This window comes from Tiliqua scincoides, chromosome 1 (genome assembly GCF_035046505.1).
Source record: "Tiliqua scincoides isolate rTilSci1 chromosome 1, rTilSci1.hap2, whole genome shotgun sequence".
NCBI classification, from domain to species: Eukaryota; Metazoa; Chordata; class Lepidosauria; order Squamata; family Scincidae; genus Tiliqua; species Tiliqua scincoides.
The window spans coordinates 13,859,538-13,875,623 of NC_089821.1; the positions used below are offsets into that span (position 1 = coordinate 13,859,538).

At 44.1% G+C, this 16,086-nt stretch overlaps 1 protein-coding gene across 1 annotated transcript; it reads right to left on the reverse strand.

Moving 5' to 3' along the window:
* Positions 1 to 579: 579 nt before the first annotated feature.
* PPP1R14D (protein phosphatase 1 regulatory inhibitor subunit 14D) lies at positions 580 to 6,885 on the reverse strand. Its single transcript, XM_066611699.1, has 4 exons — positions 6,628 to 6,885; positions 4,665 to 4,757; positions 2,860 to 2,892; positions 580 to 648 (listed from the first exon to the last, which is right to left on the reverse strand). Exons 1-4 carry the CDS (start codon positions 6,883 to 6,885, stop codon positions 580 to 582), a joined length of 453 nt encoding a protein of 150 aa, XP_066467796.1.
* Positions 6,886 to 16,086: the final 9,201 nt, after the last annotated feature.

The following is a 16,086-nucleotide window of genomic DNA, read 5'->3' on the forward strand; positions in this document are numbered from 1 at the left end:
CACATGGCTGGAATTGAAACCCTGTGCAGCTTCTTTCTCAGCACTCGAGAGCTCAAGAATGATGTCATCACCTAGCACCCCATAGCCACACCGCACAGGCACCATTGAGGTCTGGCATCCCCATCACAAATTAGGGGGAACATTGGTTCAGAGCCCCCTTCCCATCCATCCCCTCTCTACATGACTTTTTTTTGTTTTGCTGTAGCCTGTGTTCTAAATCCTGAAGCTTCTGCTGTCCTGTCTAGTTCAACCCTCCCTCTGAGTCAGACCTGTGCTTTCTAGGCCAGTATTATCTGCCTGCTCACTGCAGCAGCTGCCCAGGACTTCAAGCAGAGTTCTTTCCCAGTCTTGTTGCAGAGCATTTTTCAACTGGAGGTTTGGGGGTCTTTGAGAAACATAGCATCTGATCTACCCTGAGCGAAGGTCTGCCCCCACAGAACAGCCACTGTCTGCAGACAGAAAGGAAGGCCGATGTTTTGAAATGTGTCCATGTCTGGCAGAACTGCAATTCCACATCAGTTCTGCTCATTTATTTTGACAGGAAGGTGCATTTTTTAAAATCAGTGTTGTTGTTAGAAGTCATTTCTTTTGAGGATTGGCAATTTTCCTGAGGCCTCTCAATCGATCAAGCAGTTCTGCAACAAAGTCCTGAATCAAAATCCATTGAAAAGAATTGATTAATTGAATTATTCATTAAAATGGTTCATGATACAAACCTGTTTCCCACAGTGGCCCACCAATGTAGAGGTATAGTGTTCTATTTCTGCTCATTTTGCAATGAACCCCCACCCTCCACCTCACCAGCTTGAAGCAGGAATGGGATTTGGCAGCCTGCTCTCATTTCCTGCTTGCCATAGTTTAGGAAGCAGCTCAGTTAGATGAGGAATCACTAAGGGCCCAATCCTATTATTCACAGCGCTGGTGATATTCTGGCTCTGTTGCAAATGTGCCATAAAGCACTTTTACAGCACCTGAGAAGCACTGGCGCTACACCACAGCGCTGGGAGGAAACCCTTGAAGAGCCACTGCCAGTAAGTAGCACCGACAGGTAGCAGCGAGGTTTTTTGGGGTGGGGAGAGGCGTTCCAGGGCAGGGGGAGGGTGGAGCAGGGGAGGGACCGGCCCAAGAGGGGGGCAGGACCAGCAGAGGCCTCCTCTGCTGGATCCTATGCCCCGTGTTGGGCTGCAAATCCCAATATGGGTTTCTCAAGTCTGCGCCAGCAAAATAGCTAGCGCAGACAAGTATCCCCATTATGGGTCCTGGAGCTTTCCTTGGGGTAAGAGGACAAAGGTCCCCTTCCCCTGAGGAGACCTCCCACAGCCTCCCTGGCCCTGCTGGATGCAGTGGTAGCCATTTTGGTGTGGTGCTAGGGAGGCTAGGATTGGCCTGCCCATCTCTCCTGCTGCCTCTCTTGACCAGCCAGTTGCTGCTATTGCCAATTTTTTTAGCATGGTGTCTTGGGTGCAGCTGGATCAGAGAGGAACTGGAGACGTACAGCAGCATCCACCTGCGTTTGTGCTTCTTCATTCAGCTAGGAGCTTACATGTGGAAGCTTGCTTCCTCACACATGTGCCTCCTAGCTAGATAGGGGCAATGCACCTCCTACATAAATACTTATAAAACCACTAGGTAACACAATTGTCGGTGGGTTTCTTTGCAAACAGACATACAGGATGGTTGTGTCCAATTCTAGTTTTCATGTGTGAATCATTCACTAGTCTATTTGTTGTATAATCACCTTTGCGCTTCTTTTATAAGACTTGGTCAAGTAACCATGGAGATATATGATTATGAGTCAACAGCCTCACGATTGACTATAGAAAAGCGCTAAACAGTGTGGAGAGGGGAATTCTGTCTTCTCCAGACATAGTACACAAGACAGTTAGGTATACTTCTCAAGAAATCGCCTGCAGTGGCATAGGTAGAGGGGGTACAAAGTACTAAGTTCTGTGGGGAGCTTCACCACAACATGCAAGCGACCCCTTCCCTTTGGAGCCATTCTGGGCTGGGGGAGCAAAATGGAGGCATTCATTTTGCTCCCCCCTGCCCAGAATGGCCCCAAAGGGGAGGAATGAGGGGCTACTTCCACATTGTGTGAGGTTCCCTGGCTCTTTGAAGGCATCCTCCCAGTGCTGAGGCCTAGTGCTGGCACTCCCTCCTCCCCAGGTGCGGTTAAAGTGCTTTTTCACCCCCTCTAGCTACGCCACTGGTGCCTGCCTGGTTTAGCTTCTTGATTTAATTATAGCTTCCTGTCTCCTAGCACTATGTAGTGTTTTTTTGGGGGGGAGGGGGGAGAAAATCCATGCAAAATGCACACCTCAAATTAATATAGGGCACATTCCATTTAGTGCCCTCTACGTGGCAATGTGCATGCATATCCCTTATGCAGCTCTTGCCAGGAGGGAGGTGCTGCTCGTGGAAATGGGGAAGTAGATGATAGGGAACTGCTAAGCATAGAGCAACTTCCCACATGTGGGAAGGAAAAGGAAGGATGGGGCAGGGGATTAGAAAGTTCTCTTAGCTACTCTACTGCATTCAAACATAGATACATTTAAAATATAGATATATTTTAGATTTTTTTAGCTTTTGGTGAACCAAACTGATGCAGCTTCATGCTATTTGATGAAAATCCTGTTTGTTCAATTTCTGGGTGATCTAAATAGGCTGGCTAGTCCAGGAACCATTTGGATAAAATAATTTACTATACATATAAGTTTATAAATGCTCTGACATGGAAATATAGCAGAAATGATGCTCCAAGCTTCAAAACACCTGTAGTATAGAGTCAGCTACTGCATCTTGGAATTACATTATCAGGGTAGCAAGGTGCAACACTGAACAATGACAAACTCTGCTCACCTCTGTTGGTCGGGAACACTCATGAAGAATTTCCTACAAGATAAGGCAAAACATTAAACACATGCACATGTTCCCCTTATACTAGACTTGCTGTTGCTTACTTGATGGGATAGGAATAGACACATATTTTCCCACATGAGAACGGCAGGAATGTAGATTCTAATTTGGTTGTACTACAGAAGTCAGTAGCCCAAAATGAACAGATGACATCAGTGTCATTCATAAAGTATGTCATGCAGCAAGGAGAGGTAGGGGGCAGCTAGCAAATTGTGACAAGTTGAGACACAGGAGCAGGATATTGTCTGAAATGTGATATCACAATACTGTTTACTTCTCCAGGAAAAAAAAAAAAAGATTTAATACATCATTATTGGGTGGCAGCAGATTCTTGATAATGATTCCTTTTGAGCACATAATTGTTTAAACGACCTGCAGCACAATCTTGTCTTGCGCTGTAACAGGCAGGTCAGGAGGCCTGCGCTGTATCCTGCGCAAGATTGGGGCCAGAAGTGGCTCAGCCAGAGGCAAGAGGAAACTCTTCCCCTTACCGCTGGGTAAGCCACCATGGCCCCAATGGATCTCCTCGGACTTGTGCCACCTCAGTAGTGGCGCAAGTCCAAGGAGAATGGAGCGACTTGGAGCTGCTCTGCACTGCTTGTGAAACGGGGTTGGGATCCGGCATAACTACTGAGTTCCAGCCCCATCCCCTACTCTCTGCCCGCCTGCCCCCTGGAACGTCCTCTGCTCGCCCAGAATGCCTCCCTCCCGCCTCCTCCCTGCCCTCTTCAGACCCCTGCGTTGGCTGAGCTTGGCCAACGCAATCCTCTCTCCCCGAGTTGGCCCGGAGGCTGGATGCATCCTCCGTGGGCTGGCCCATGTCCCTGAACCGGCCCAGCCAACTCCTGAGGAGGCACAAAAGTGCTTTACCGCACGTTTGCAACCCTCCTGGGCTGGCACAAGGGATTTGCGCTGGCCTAACGGGAAGTTAGGATTGCGCCCTTAATCTTGTTCTGCTCTAATTCTCCTTTATGTTGCACCCATGTCTTAGTTTTGAAAAGGACAACAATGCTTATTGTATCTTATTTTCACATAGAGTTTTGTTAAGTACAGCATGTTCTTTATACACAGCACAAACTATGATATACTTAAAAATGTATCTTGGGAGTGTCCTGATGTGAGGTATACTTGGTTGTGGTGTGTGTGCTAAGATACTGTGATGCAGTGGTTAGACGTAAGGAAGGACAATAGTACAATTCAGTGGTGAATCATATGCTTTTTGTGCAAAAAGTTCCTACTTCAATCCCAGGCATCTCCAGTTACATAAATCTTCTCAGGCAGTAGGGCTGGAATAGACCTTTGCTTGAGACACTGCCAGTTGTAATCAACAGTGCTAAGCTAGACAGACCAATAGGTTGGCTCAGTAACTTTACATATTTAAAATAACTTTGGCATGCTTTCAATTTTGCAAGAGCTTATGGGGTAGTTGTCCACGCACTCCCAGGCCAGAAATGGTCTGCTAACTTTAGAGCTTGTTTCAAAATTCAATTTCATGCCAAGACCACACCCAGAACTCTTTTGCATCTCACCCCACCCCACTCTGTACTTCCACTTATTAAACTGTAGCAGGACCCATTTTCAAAATGGGGCATCTCAAATGGGACAGATGGTTTCACCTCACTTAGACAAACAGTTAAAAACATGTTCAGAATGGGAGAATATGTCACTGCAGTGACTCACATGATCTAGAAAGGCTCTTTGCTCTCCTATACAATCTAAACAGGCAGTAAAATGTCCCTCTGACCAACCTGTAGTTTTGATTTCTGTTCCTCATTAGAGACTTCAAGAAGATCTTCAATGTCAATTTCTGGCTCCGGAGCTGCTGTTGCTTCTCTTTCCTCCTGCAACTAGAGTAGAATCACCTGTGCTCAAATTACAGGGGCTAGTTCAGCGGTACTCACAGCTTTAGCACCGGGACCCACTTTTTAGAATGAGAAACTGTCAGGACCCACTGGAAGTGATGTCATGACTGGAAGTGACATAATCAAGCAAGAAAATTTTTAAGAATCCTAAACTGCAATCCTACCCACACTTATTCAGGAGTAAGTCCCATTTACTATCATTGTTAAAATATACATAGTAGCTTGTTAAAAGTAATTGCCACCTACTTCTCATTATTTGAGACTGTTCTTGTTATCTGCTAATAGTGCAGGTGGACTTGGGGTGCAGATCAAGGATGGGAAGGGGGATAGGATATTGGCAGTGCTGCGGATGCAGATCCCACCCCCTTCTTGGCCCCTCGCTGCCCTGTCTTCTCCCCACTTCACGCAGCCCCGCCCCTGCCACCATCAGACTTACCTTTCTGGGTTCGGCAGCGTGTCTCCTGCGCTACCACATTTGTGGTAGTGCTCCTAAAAAGGGTACAGGCAGCACACTGTGTACACCATCAAAAACCATTTTACAATATTATTATTATTAACAGTATTTATATACCGCTTTTCAGCAGAAAGTTCACAAAGCCGTTTACAGAGAAAATCAAACAAACAACGAATGGCTCCCTGTCCCAAAAGGGCTCATAATCTAAAAGGATGCAAAAGAATACCATCAGACAGCCACTAGAAAAGACAGTGCTGGGGTGAGGAGGGCCAGTTACTGTCCCCTCGCTAAATAAAAGAAGAGCATCCACTTAAAAAGTGCCTCTTACCCAGTTAGCAGGGGAACAATAGAGGAACTGTGTTCCGCTGTCATAAATCCATCTGCACCCCGACCCAATCCTGGATAGCACTGGGCCATTAGATGACTGTGTTTAGTTCTGAGCATCATAGTTCTTTGTGTTGACAAGTTGGAACCACAGGAGACTACACATATGACAAAAGATGTAGAAAATAAATGTGGACGTAATGATGAGAATGTTGGGTATGAAACTGGGAAATAAGGAAACACCTGTGAGGAGAGGCTGAAAGGATCTGAAATTCTCAAGGTCTGTCCACACTGAGAACCAAACTAGATGAGATGTTTGGTGTCTGCCTTTAATCTACATGTCTATTTAATTTTCCCTAAATAGCAGCCAATGGAGGTGTGAAATGGGACACAATCTGGATTAGTAGTGTGGGGAAGGGGGAGTTCTGATCTTACACCCCTGTCATCATCTCCATCTAGATCTCTTCTCCTTGCTGCTGCTTTTTGCCCCTGATACAAAATTACCATTGGTGTTGATGGGATATTCTGATATTCCAAATATTTACAAAGATCTCAGAAAGAAGAAGGGACGCACTTAGTCACCCTTTCCAATGAAAGCAGGACAAGAAATTTTGTTTAAGGTAGGTTGAACTGAATGAAGAAGAAAATTTTTCGGGCTGTGAGCACAGTTCTACAGTTGAACAAAATGTGATTTTTATTTTTTTTTTAACATTCAGGAAAACAGTGGACATGACTATGCAATCATCTTCTCTTCTCCTGATTTTACCAGTACTCTCCAGGCTAACTGCATGCAATAAATTCATGCAGAATGAGAGAGAGAGAGAGAGAGCTAGCTCAGTACATTAATGATACTCAGGTTGCAATCCTATACACACCTACCTGGGAGTAAGTCCCATTGAACTCAATGAGTCTTACTTCTGAGTACACATGCATAGGATTGGGCTGCAAAACTAAGAACAAAACTCCTTACCAGGAAAGCACTCATTGCTCCATTACATGAATATTGTTTCACAATCCTGGCAGAGCTAAGATTCTATGCTGCCATGCACCTGTCCAAGACCCTTATACCACCTCCGATTTACCTACCTGGTATTGATACAGTTCCTGCAACTGGGCATCAATCCATTCCTCCAGGTCAAGCCATCTTTGAAGATCTTTCCGGTTATACTTGGTGGTTAATTTAGCCAATTTTCTGTGGGACGGTTCTTCCTCTGACTTCTCTGGAGTGTTAAAAGTGACCCGAGGGATTGCACTTGACCCCTGGGCCATGCTCACTAGGCTTTCCATGTCCTCTGCAGTGTCAGGTGACACTGCTCTCTCTTCAAACATGTTTCTTTTTTCCTTCTTCCTCAAAAAATTGCCATTGATATTTTTTCAAAGCAGCAGAATGAGTTGCCTGTGATGTCCCAGAACAGGTCATCAAATGAAGGAGAAAGAAAGAACTATAGCAGGAGAAGCAATCAATCAGCTGTTATAGGAAAAAGCTTCTTTGGTTTCATTGTTAGCGACACTGACAAAAGCAATGTGGGAGGGAGAGTAGTTGTAATAACATCTGTTGTTAGAAGAGGCTGAGCACATCATAGAACTGGCGGACAAAGTTCATCAATGTTTCATGCAATCCATTCCCTGAGAAGAATTGCTCAAGTGGGGATAATTGAGAGCAGAGGGAGGGGAAGCAAGCAGGATTAAATTACAACTTCCCTAAATATGCAGAGATGTATCCCTCTGGTGCACTTCTGATCAGTCCATTACAACTGGTGGGTTTTAGAGATCACCGTTTCCTTTTTATGTTATCACCTTTCAGGGAATCTCTTGCTGAAATAGGATGCTTAATACTTTTTCTTTTTTCATATACCCTGCACATGCCTGATCTTGGAAGCTAAGCAGGGTCAGGCCTAGTTAGTACTTGGATGGGAGACCACCTGGGAATACCGGGTGCTGTAGGCTTGTACCATAGTCTTTCGAGACTGAAGGTTGCCAATCATTTATACAACCAGAGAGATAACACCATTCAAATGCCAGCAGGATTCAAATTCCTATTTGGAGTTGTTTACTAACCTTGTTGTGAATGAAAATTCTGAGCAGTTAGCAACTGGCCTGCCATTCTCTGTTCAGTCTTCAATGGGGAGACTGGGATTGACAGAGAAAATGGTGGTCTCTTTGCTGTTGCCACTCACAACTCAGAAACCCAGGCAATGATGAGCAGAAGGCAGCTCTGGTGCCATACAGAAGGGAAATACCTATACCAATATACAGCCAATGGGGGAGGGGGTTGTGTCCAGCCAATTATACTCATTTTTTAGATCAGCAGTCTCTAAACTGTAGGCTGCTGTGAGCTGCTGACAACCTCCCTAGCATGCCTGGAGCTTACCATTCTGCCTGGGAGGCTGTCACTGTCGCCACCGATCTCCCCCCATGTTTGCTCTGCCCCTCCACGTCTGCCAGGAAATCCTAGTGCACAGCCTGCTGGGGTGGCAGAACGCAGAAGAAGTATGGCAGAGCAAACATGTGGGGAGATCGGTGGTGACAATGGCAGCTTCCCCTGTGGAACGGTAAGCTCCGTTCACACAGGGGAGGGATTAGCGATGGCGTGAGATCTGACCTGTGGGCTGCAGTTTGGAGTGCTCTGCCTTAGATTATCCAGAAGGAGAAAAGGTGCAATTTAGTGAGCATAGGTTAGGAAAGTCCAGTTGTTGACAGAGAAAAGATTTCAGGGGGAAAGGCACACACCAGCAGCATCTGGAAAAGGACATGATGTATAGATGTTTACGTACATCCTTCCAACTCTGCTTCATCTCTCTTCTCGTCCCTTTCACTTCCCCATCTGAGCCTTCACCTTTTAAATCTCCCCACTCCATGCCTTTCTCCCCATCAGCAAGATCGCCACCCACTGTGGTGCTGGTTGTATTGTGAGGTTTCTCCACAAGTGATGATGTCATCACCAGGCGAAGAATGTACAAGCCCCATCTGGACACTGTTCTTTGCAGCTTCTCACCACATGATTCTAGGCTTAATGCTATGTGGTGCCCAGGACTTTCTTTAGCTGGCGCTTGGGGAGCAAGTTGTCCTCTCACCTAATAGGATGCTGTAGGTGCTGTTGGAATCCATGTGTCATTCGTGACACACTTTCACTCTTTGCGATTGTTGGCAATGTTTCTAGCCTCATCAGTGATCAATTGCTGGTTCCATAGTTCTTTCTCAGTGTGTTTGTCCCATGTTTTCTTTGGTGCTGCCTGTTGAACCCTCCAGGGTAGTCCCAAGCCTGGCTGAAAAAGGACGTGGGTAGCCACCCTGCCATGGTGACCAGAACTGGGAAACCAGGCAAGAAACCAAATATCTGAACTACCACATCTGGGGCAGCCAAGGGTGCCCAGGACCTAGTGTGAGATGCAAACGTTATTGAACCAACAGGGAACAGTCACCATAATACTATCCAGTTCAACATCTACGTTACTGGAAAGTTTCCAAGGAAGTCCAACACAGGTGCATTTAACTGCAAAAGAAAAAGACAGAAGAAGAAGAGGGGTCTAGCCAAAAAAGAAGCTAAAAGAGAAAGTCAGGAGGGTCAATTCTCTACAAAATGCTCCAAAGTTAGGCTGCCTTGGGCATTTGCTTCCACATGGGAAAAGCAGGATATAAATTCTTTACATACCTAAATAAATATTTGAATAACAGAAACGTAATTAGAATGTATGCAATTCAGTAGGAAAGGCACCACCAGGTCAAGGAGGATGCCAGCGTGGCTCACCAGTGAAGTCAAGGAAGCTATGAAAAGCAAGAAGGCTTTTGTTTGGAAAATGGAAGCCTTGCCCAAAAGGGAACAAAAACTCTGACAAAAGGAATGTAAGCAGACAATTAGAGATGGGGGAAAAAGAAAATAAAAACACCAAGGCAAACAATAAAAGAATTAAACCCATCAGAAGCAGGAAGGAGATGGTTGGACCATTAGCTATCAAGAGAATAAAAGGAGGATATGGAGATGGTAGATAAGAAGGGTGAATTCTTAGCCTCTGTCTTTATTACAGAAAGAGGGTAGATAGCAGGGTCTAATCTGACCTTTTCAGGGAGGAAGACTGAAGAACCTGATCAAACAAAAGTGACAAGGGATAAAAATCCAGAGAGCATTGACAAATTAACAAATCACTGGTTCCAGATCCACAAGAGTTCTTAAGGAACATTAATGTGAAATTATCTAATAAAATGTTCTTTATATCAATCTCTGTGCCAGAGGACTGGAAGGTAGCCAATGTAACATATTTAAAAAGAGATCCAAGGGAATCTGGGATATTACTGGCTGGTCCGTTTAAGGACTATTCCAGATAAATTGGTGGACAGTACAATTAAAGATAAGAATAAGGAAATTGGCATAATAATAATAATAATAATAATAATAATAATAATATTAAAGGATAAGGATAAGATATCCTTATCCTTATAAGGTTAAGAATAATATGGATAAGATAAAAGGATAAGCTATGATAAGAATAAGGAAATTTGGTGGGCCACTGTGAGATGCAGGAAGCTGGACTAGATGGGCCTATGGCCTGATCCAGCAGGGCTGTTCTTATGTTCTTATGACAGGACCAGCACAGCCATGAGGCCATCTGAAGCAGTCACCTCAGGCAGCAGCTTGGTGGTGGAGCACCCATGTCTGCCTCTGTTCTTGCTTCAATTGCTCCTCCTCCTCCTTTCCCTCCCTGGACTGGAAAAGGAAGAATGGGACAGAGGAAGAGGAAATGTGGAAGGGGGGAGAGTGCTGAGTGGGCGCACTAGAGAATGGAAGGAGCAGAAGCTAGCCCATCATCAAGTATGAGCGGGCAGCATTTGGCTTGCCTTCTCAGGCATCGGGAGGTCTTAGGCCAGCCCTGAATACAGAAGAACAGGCTTTGGGGACAAAGAACCACCATGGCTCACTAGCCCTGTAGAATTTTTTTAGCATTTCAACAGCAAAGTGAGTAGAGCAGACCCAACTGACATGGACTTTCAAGCCGCTTTTCACAGAGTTCTTCACTAAGGGTTCTTCTGTAAACTTCGCTTGCAAACACATTTGCCTTGTTTATATCACTTAGGGCCCAATCCCATTCAGTGCACGCCGGCTCACTGCACCGGTGGAGCATGGTGGAGGACTGGAGCACCTCTGCTTGGCGGTCATGCAGCCTGCTGGGCAGTGGAGAGGTAGGTGGAGGCAGGGGGGAGGCAGGGGGAGGTGGAGAGAGGGAGGGGAGGAGGTGTTCTGGGGGAGGAGTGGGGCAGGAGGGAGGCGGGACTGATGAAGCATCGCTCCACTGGATACTGAGCCTCTGTGTTGGGCCACCCACCCAATACAGAGACTCTTACTTCTACATCGACCCTTGGGTCGCTGTAGAATTGAGTAGCCCCATTGTAGGCTATTCGCCTTACCCGGGGGAAGGGGACGAAAGTTCCTTCTCCTGAGGAGGCAGCAGCTGCTGCCTGGGGTGTGCTGCCCGACACTTCTTTTATATGTGCAGGGAAAATATTTTATGAGCACATCTGAAAAATGGAGTGTGTGGGAAAACCCCTGAAAGAATTAGAGAGGCAAAACCAGTTGCTTATTACAGTATAACATTCTGGATTAAACTAACAGGTTGTTTGAATGACCCAGCAGGGAAGTAAAGGCAATGTATGTGTGTAGAATGAGGTTATTAATCTTGTAGACATTAATGTCTTAAATAAACAGGCTGGTATTTGCCTGAGCTAGAGCTTGGAAAGGTCACACTACTTAAACGCTCAACCATGCTTGTTTAATAGCCACATCACCTTCTGTACCACCCTTTGTACCAACTGCTTGGGTGCACTAGGATTGAGAAACCAAGTTTTCAAAAACAAGGACACTTCCCATATGATGTACCAATTTATCCTATAAGGAAACGCAGGATATGTATCTAGTTCCATCTGATAACAAAATCTAGATGTTCTGGAGCATTCTTCACACAGAGCATAATTTATCTGTGGAATTTGCAGCCACAAGATGTGATGATGGCCATGAGTTGGAAAGGCTTTAAAAGGGATTGGACAGATTAATTAATGGAGGACAGGTCCGTCAATGGCTACTAGCTATAATGGCTGTGTACTACCTTTAGCATCAGAGGTAGTATGCCTCTGAATACCAGTTGCAGGGGAAAGAAGTATGCTGTTCTCTCCTGCTTGGGGGCTTCCCAGAACCAGCTGATAGACAACTGTGGGAAACAAAATGCTGCAGTAGAAGGGCTTTTGTCCTGATCCGACAGGGCTTTCTTCTTTAAAATAATATCCAGAGCACTTGAAGAACTAGCTCTCTATATGAATCTCCCTGCCATCTTCATTTGTCATTGGAGATTTTGCTCAATGTTCCTTCACTTTCAGATGTTTAGCCTACAGGGGGTAACATGGGGCAGAGCCCAGCTCGTGCAATTCCCTGCCCCTGGAGGCCCACTCAACCCCTTCATCATTGTCTTGATGCCTGGTTAAGACTTTTTTAAATTTGTCTAGGCATTTCAGTTGAATGCCTTTTTGTGTAAATTAGCCTTTACCCTTTAGTGTTTTTTTTCTCCAACCCACAGTAGACTGTTCTCCCATTTTTATTCTGTTATCTGTTATCCTATTTTAATTTTATTTAAACATTTAAAATATGTTTTTATATTTGATTTATTGTGTTTTATCTATTGTTTGTGAACCACTCTGAGCATATTAGTCTTTAAGACGAGAAGTGGCATATAAATCTTATAAATAAATAAACCTTCCTTGTTAGGTGCCTGATTCCGGTTGCTCTGTGTGTTCCTGCTGTTTTAGTTACTATGCTTTATTTTAATGTTGTGGTGTTTGGATTTGTTTTAATTTGTATTGATTTGACCATTTGTTATCTTAAGTTACTTTTGTGAGTTCATTGTTAGCTGCCTTGGGAGTCCTTTTAGAGAATGAAAGATGTGATAAAATAAATGGAAATAAACAAATACTCCACAAGTGTAGTGCGCACCTAATCTGTAGCTATAACTGAAGCATAACCTCTACCAACTGGCTACCAGATACTTCGCTCCAGTACAGGGTGAAAAAAATATTGCTAGTATGTTTGTAGTTTAAAATATTCTGCAAATTGTAGTGTTTCAAAACAGAATCACACACTGAAAAACAGACCACATTGTGATAACTGCAAGCACAATCCCGCACGCAGGAGCCCTAAATGGGCATAATTGTACTGTATTTTTGGAAAGTAAACACTAGTACATTTTAATGCTTTCAGATTTCATTTATGGGGCATGCAAACAACCCATCCCCCTGCCTTGTTTGCACCAGTATGACAAGTTTGACGTAATACATAACAACAAGCGCACCTATATTCAGTTGACAAAAGTTGGAGGGTGTGGGGCCAATTCACACTATTGGCAGCAACTGTATGTACAATTTGTGCAACAACACCTCATTCTTGTAACTCGTGCATGCTGGTTGATTGCAAGGAGGCAATCTGGTGTGAATCAAACCTTCCTGTGATCCCTGTATGACCTACTTTTGCAATCTCAAAAAATAGCACTTTTAAAGAAGAATTGTGATCATGGAAGTAGCCCTCTGAGTGCACATGTGTACGTACACACACATACAGTGACCACATGGAAGGTCAGTTTGCATCTGTGTCGATGTTCTCATCAGGTGGCTTGGAAGCCTCAAGGCTAGGATTGCACCCAAGAGCTGCAACTGACAATGTGAACTGAGTTCACACCTAAATTCTTGAGCCTTGTTTCACTACCCTTATTTCTTCAGAAGAGTTTATGAATCACCTGTCACTTAACAATCCAGTGATATGATCTGTGTACAAAAATTTCAATGTAGGAAGTTGGGAGACCCGGAATAAAAAAATTTGCTAGGAGTGGGATATATTTTTCAAAGCTGCTTCTTACATACTGTGTACATTATTATTCATAATCCCAGATCTGTGGCTGTCCAGACAAGAATGAATCAGAATGCAGGACATTCCAGTCACAGAAATTGAGGGGAAATAATGTGTGACAGTCGTTCCAGTTTAACACCCACACAGAAGCCTGGCATCAGAAACTGACTCAGCAAGTCTAGACCCATCTTTGGACTCCAGAGAAGTGTCTGCTTTCAGTACTATAGCACTTTATGATTAATCACATGGATAGATCATAGGTCAGCCACAATAACAGTTCTTATACAAATACAGCATTTGCCAATGGCAAGCATTTGCTTTCTCTGCCAGGAAATAGGTTCAGATTAGCTCAGAACTGGTTTCTTAAATATGGTTCAATTCTAAACCACAGCACACTTATGTATATTAATTTTCTAATTTGATTTTTTTAATTACACCATGCACAAACTTAGGTGTGAAAATCTCCTGGTTTACATGGCACACTTTCCACACATTGAATGGTCTTTTCCATGTTTTAGTGCTCTGGTATTTTGTGTGTTCTTAGGGTTTGTGCTGTGTATATTGTAAAATGATTTGTGTTTGTTTAGCTTTTAACTCCTATTTCTGCTATTACAAAACAAGACAGAGTAGAATCAACCAAACTGTGGAATGATGACCCAAGTAGCAGAGCGACACTTCATCCTTCCACATAAAAATGTACAAGTCAGAGGGTGCCTTTAGGACAGTGGTCCCCAAACTATTTAGTGCTGGCACCCACTTTTTAAAATGACACTGTTGGGACCCATCTAGGTTTACAAGACTTAAAAAAAATATAGAAAAAATATTTTTTACTTATTTAAACGTAATAATAGCCAGAAAAAAAGATACTCCAACATTTATCTTCCTATATTTACAGATGCTTGCAAACTGAAGGAACTCTATGCAGGGAATTCTGATTCTGAATTCTGATCTGATAATTCTGATTAATTAAAATCAGATTAAATTACCTTCCCAAAGATATATAACATGATGGTATTAGTCGTACATATAGATTTTTTCACAATTTTGGACAATAGTGTCAAGCTCAGCGTGTTGCCCCCCTAAACCTTGTTGCCTGGTGCAACTGCTACCCCCTGCACCTCCTTAGCTATGCTACTGAGCCTTAGTTATCTGATCCTTTCATCACCTGTGTTTTCATTGGAGGACCCACCAATGGCTGTGGGACCCATCAGAAATCAGGTTGTGACCCACCAGTGGATCCCAACCCACAGTTTGGGAACCACTCCTTTAGGAGTGTGCTGCCAAACATTTAGGTCTTGAATCACATAAGTGAGACTGACAGATTGCCTGTAGTAACTGGGTTGTGTTCTAGTTAAGGCTGTGCAGAGAAAAGTATTTCATAGCTCGATCGAAAGACATCCTCTGACCTGTAAACTGTTATGTAATTGGGTAAAGTGTTGGCCTGGTCTTGGGCTCTGAGTGTTCTCTGCAAGTCACATAGTATTGATTTCTTTCTGTTGCTGGCTCTCTTCTGCCCTGTTTTCATACAGCTTCAAGTTTCCTTTAAGGACAGCTAAAAATTGTGCTTGCTTCGGCAGCACATATACTAAGAGAGGACATCTGAAAAATTATTGCTTTGTTTGTTTGTTTTTCTGTTCCTTTGTCCCCACCCTCCACCCACCCTATAATGAAGTGGGTGTGAAATCAAGAAGGTAAAAAAGGAAGGGGTGTGAACAGAAGTAAAGGAAAAGAGGCGGTGCAGGAAAGAGATTGAGGAGGGAATCTAGAGTTCAGCAGGTAATGACTAACAATCAGGTAAGCAGTAATGTGAGAAGGGACACGGGAACAAATGACAGCCTTCTGACTGCACAAGGAAATACTGTGCTAATATTGTTTTGCAATGTGTTTCTCTGATTTTCCCCCTAGATTTTCTTTCTAATCAGCGGTATCCTTGGAGTGTCTCCTGTGGGCGTTAAAAGAGCCATATCCCCAAATATCCTGCTTCCTCTGTTCTTAACCTTAATACAGTAATTCCAAAATGGTGACTCAGGACCTACCAGGGTTCCGTGGAGTCCTTGAGTCTGGTAGGCTGACCACGCTGGAAGCAACCAGAAGGATGGAATGACAAGCACTCAACTTTTCGGGGTTCCCCTTTCAGCTGTGTATGAGACTGTGCAAATTGGCTACAAAGAAAAGCTCGGATTAAACATCCCTTAAGATGTTTCTTTCTGATTAAACATCCCTGAAGTTCATGCTATCAGTGTTACCAGAGGCTCGCACTTCACAGTGTGTTTATGGTATTTGTGATTATGACAATAGGGTGACAAACACGGATTCTATGCATCGCATTTCCCAGGTTCCTGAAGGGGAGATGGAGGCACACCACGGAACCTATTCTGACTGTTGTTGCGATGTTCCTGCTTGATCCAGGAGCAGGGTGGAATACAGAATATATTCAGTGATGGAATACAGAAATGGACTGAGCCATCATTCAAGCCTTTTCTCCAGCTACAGCAGCAATTTTCAGTGTTTTTCTCCTCACAACACGCTGACCTCTACTGTGTTCAGTATGGTCTTTGCCTCTTCTGAGGTCACTTCCAGCTTTCGGAATACTCTTTTGGGTTCTGCAGCTCTGTTTCTAGGGGCAACTGTCTTTAGTAATGAATGTCTGT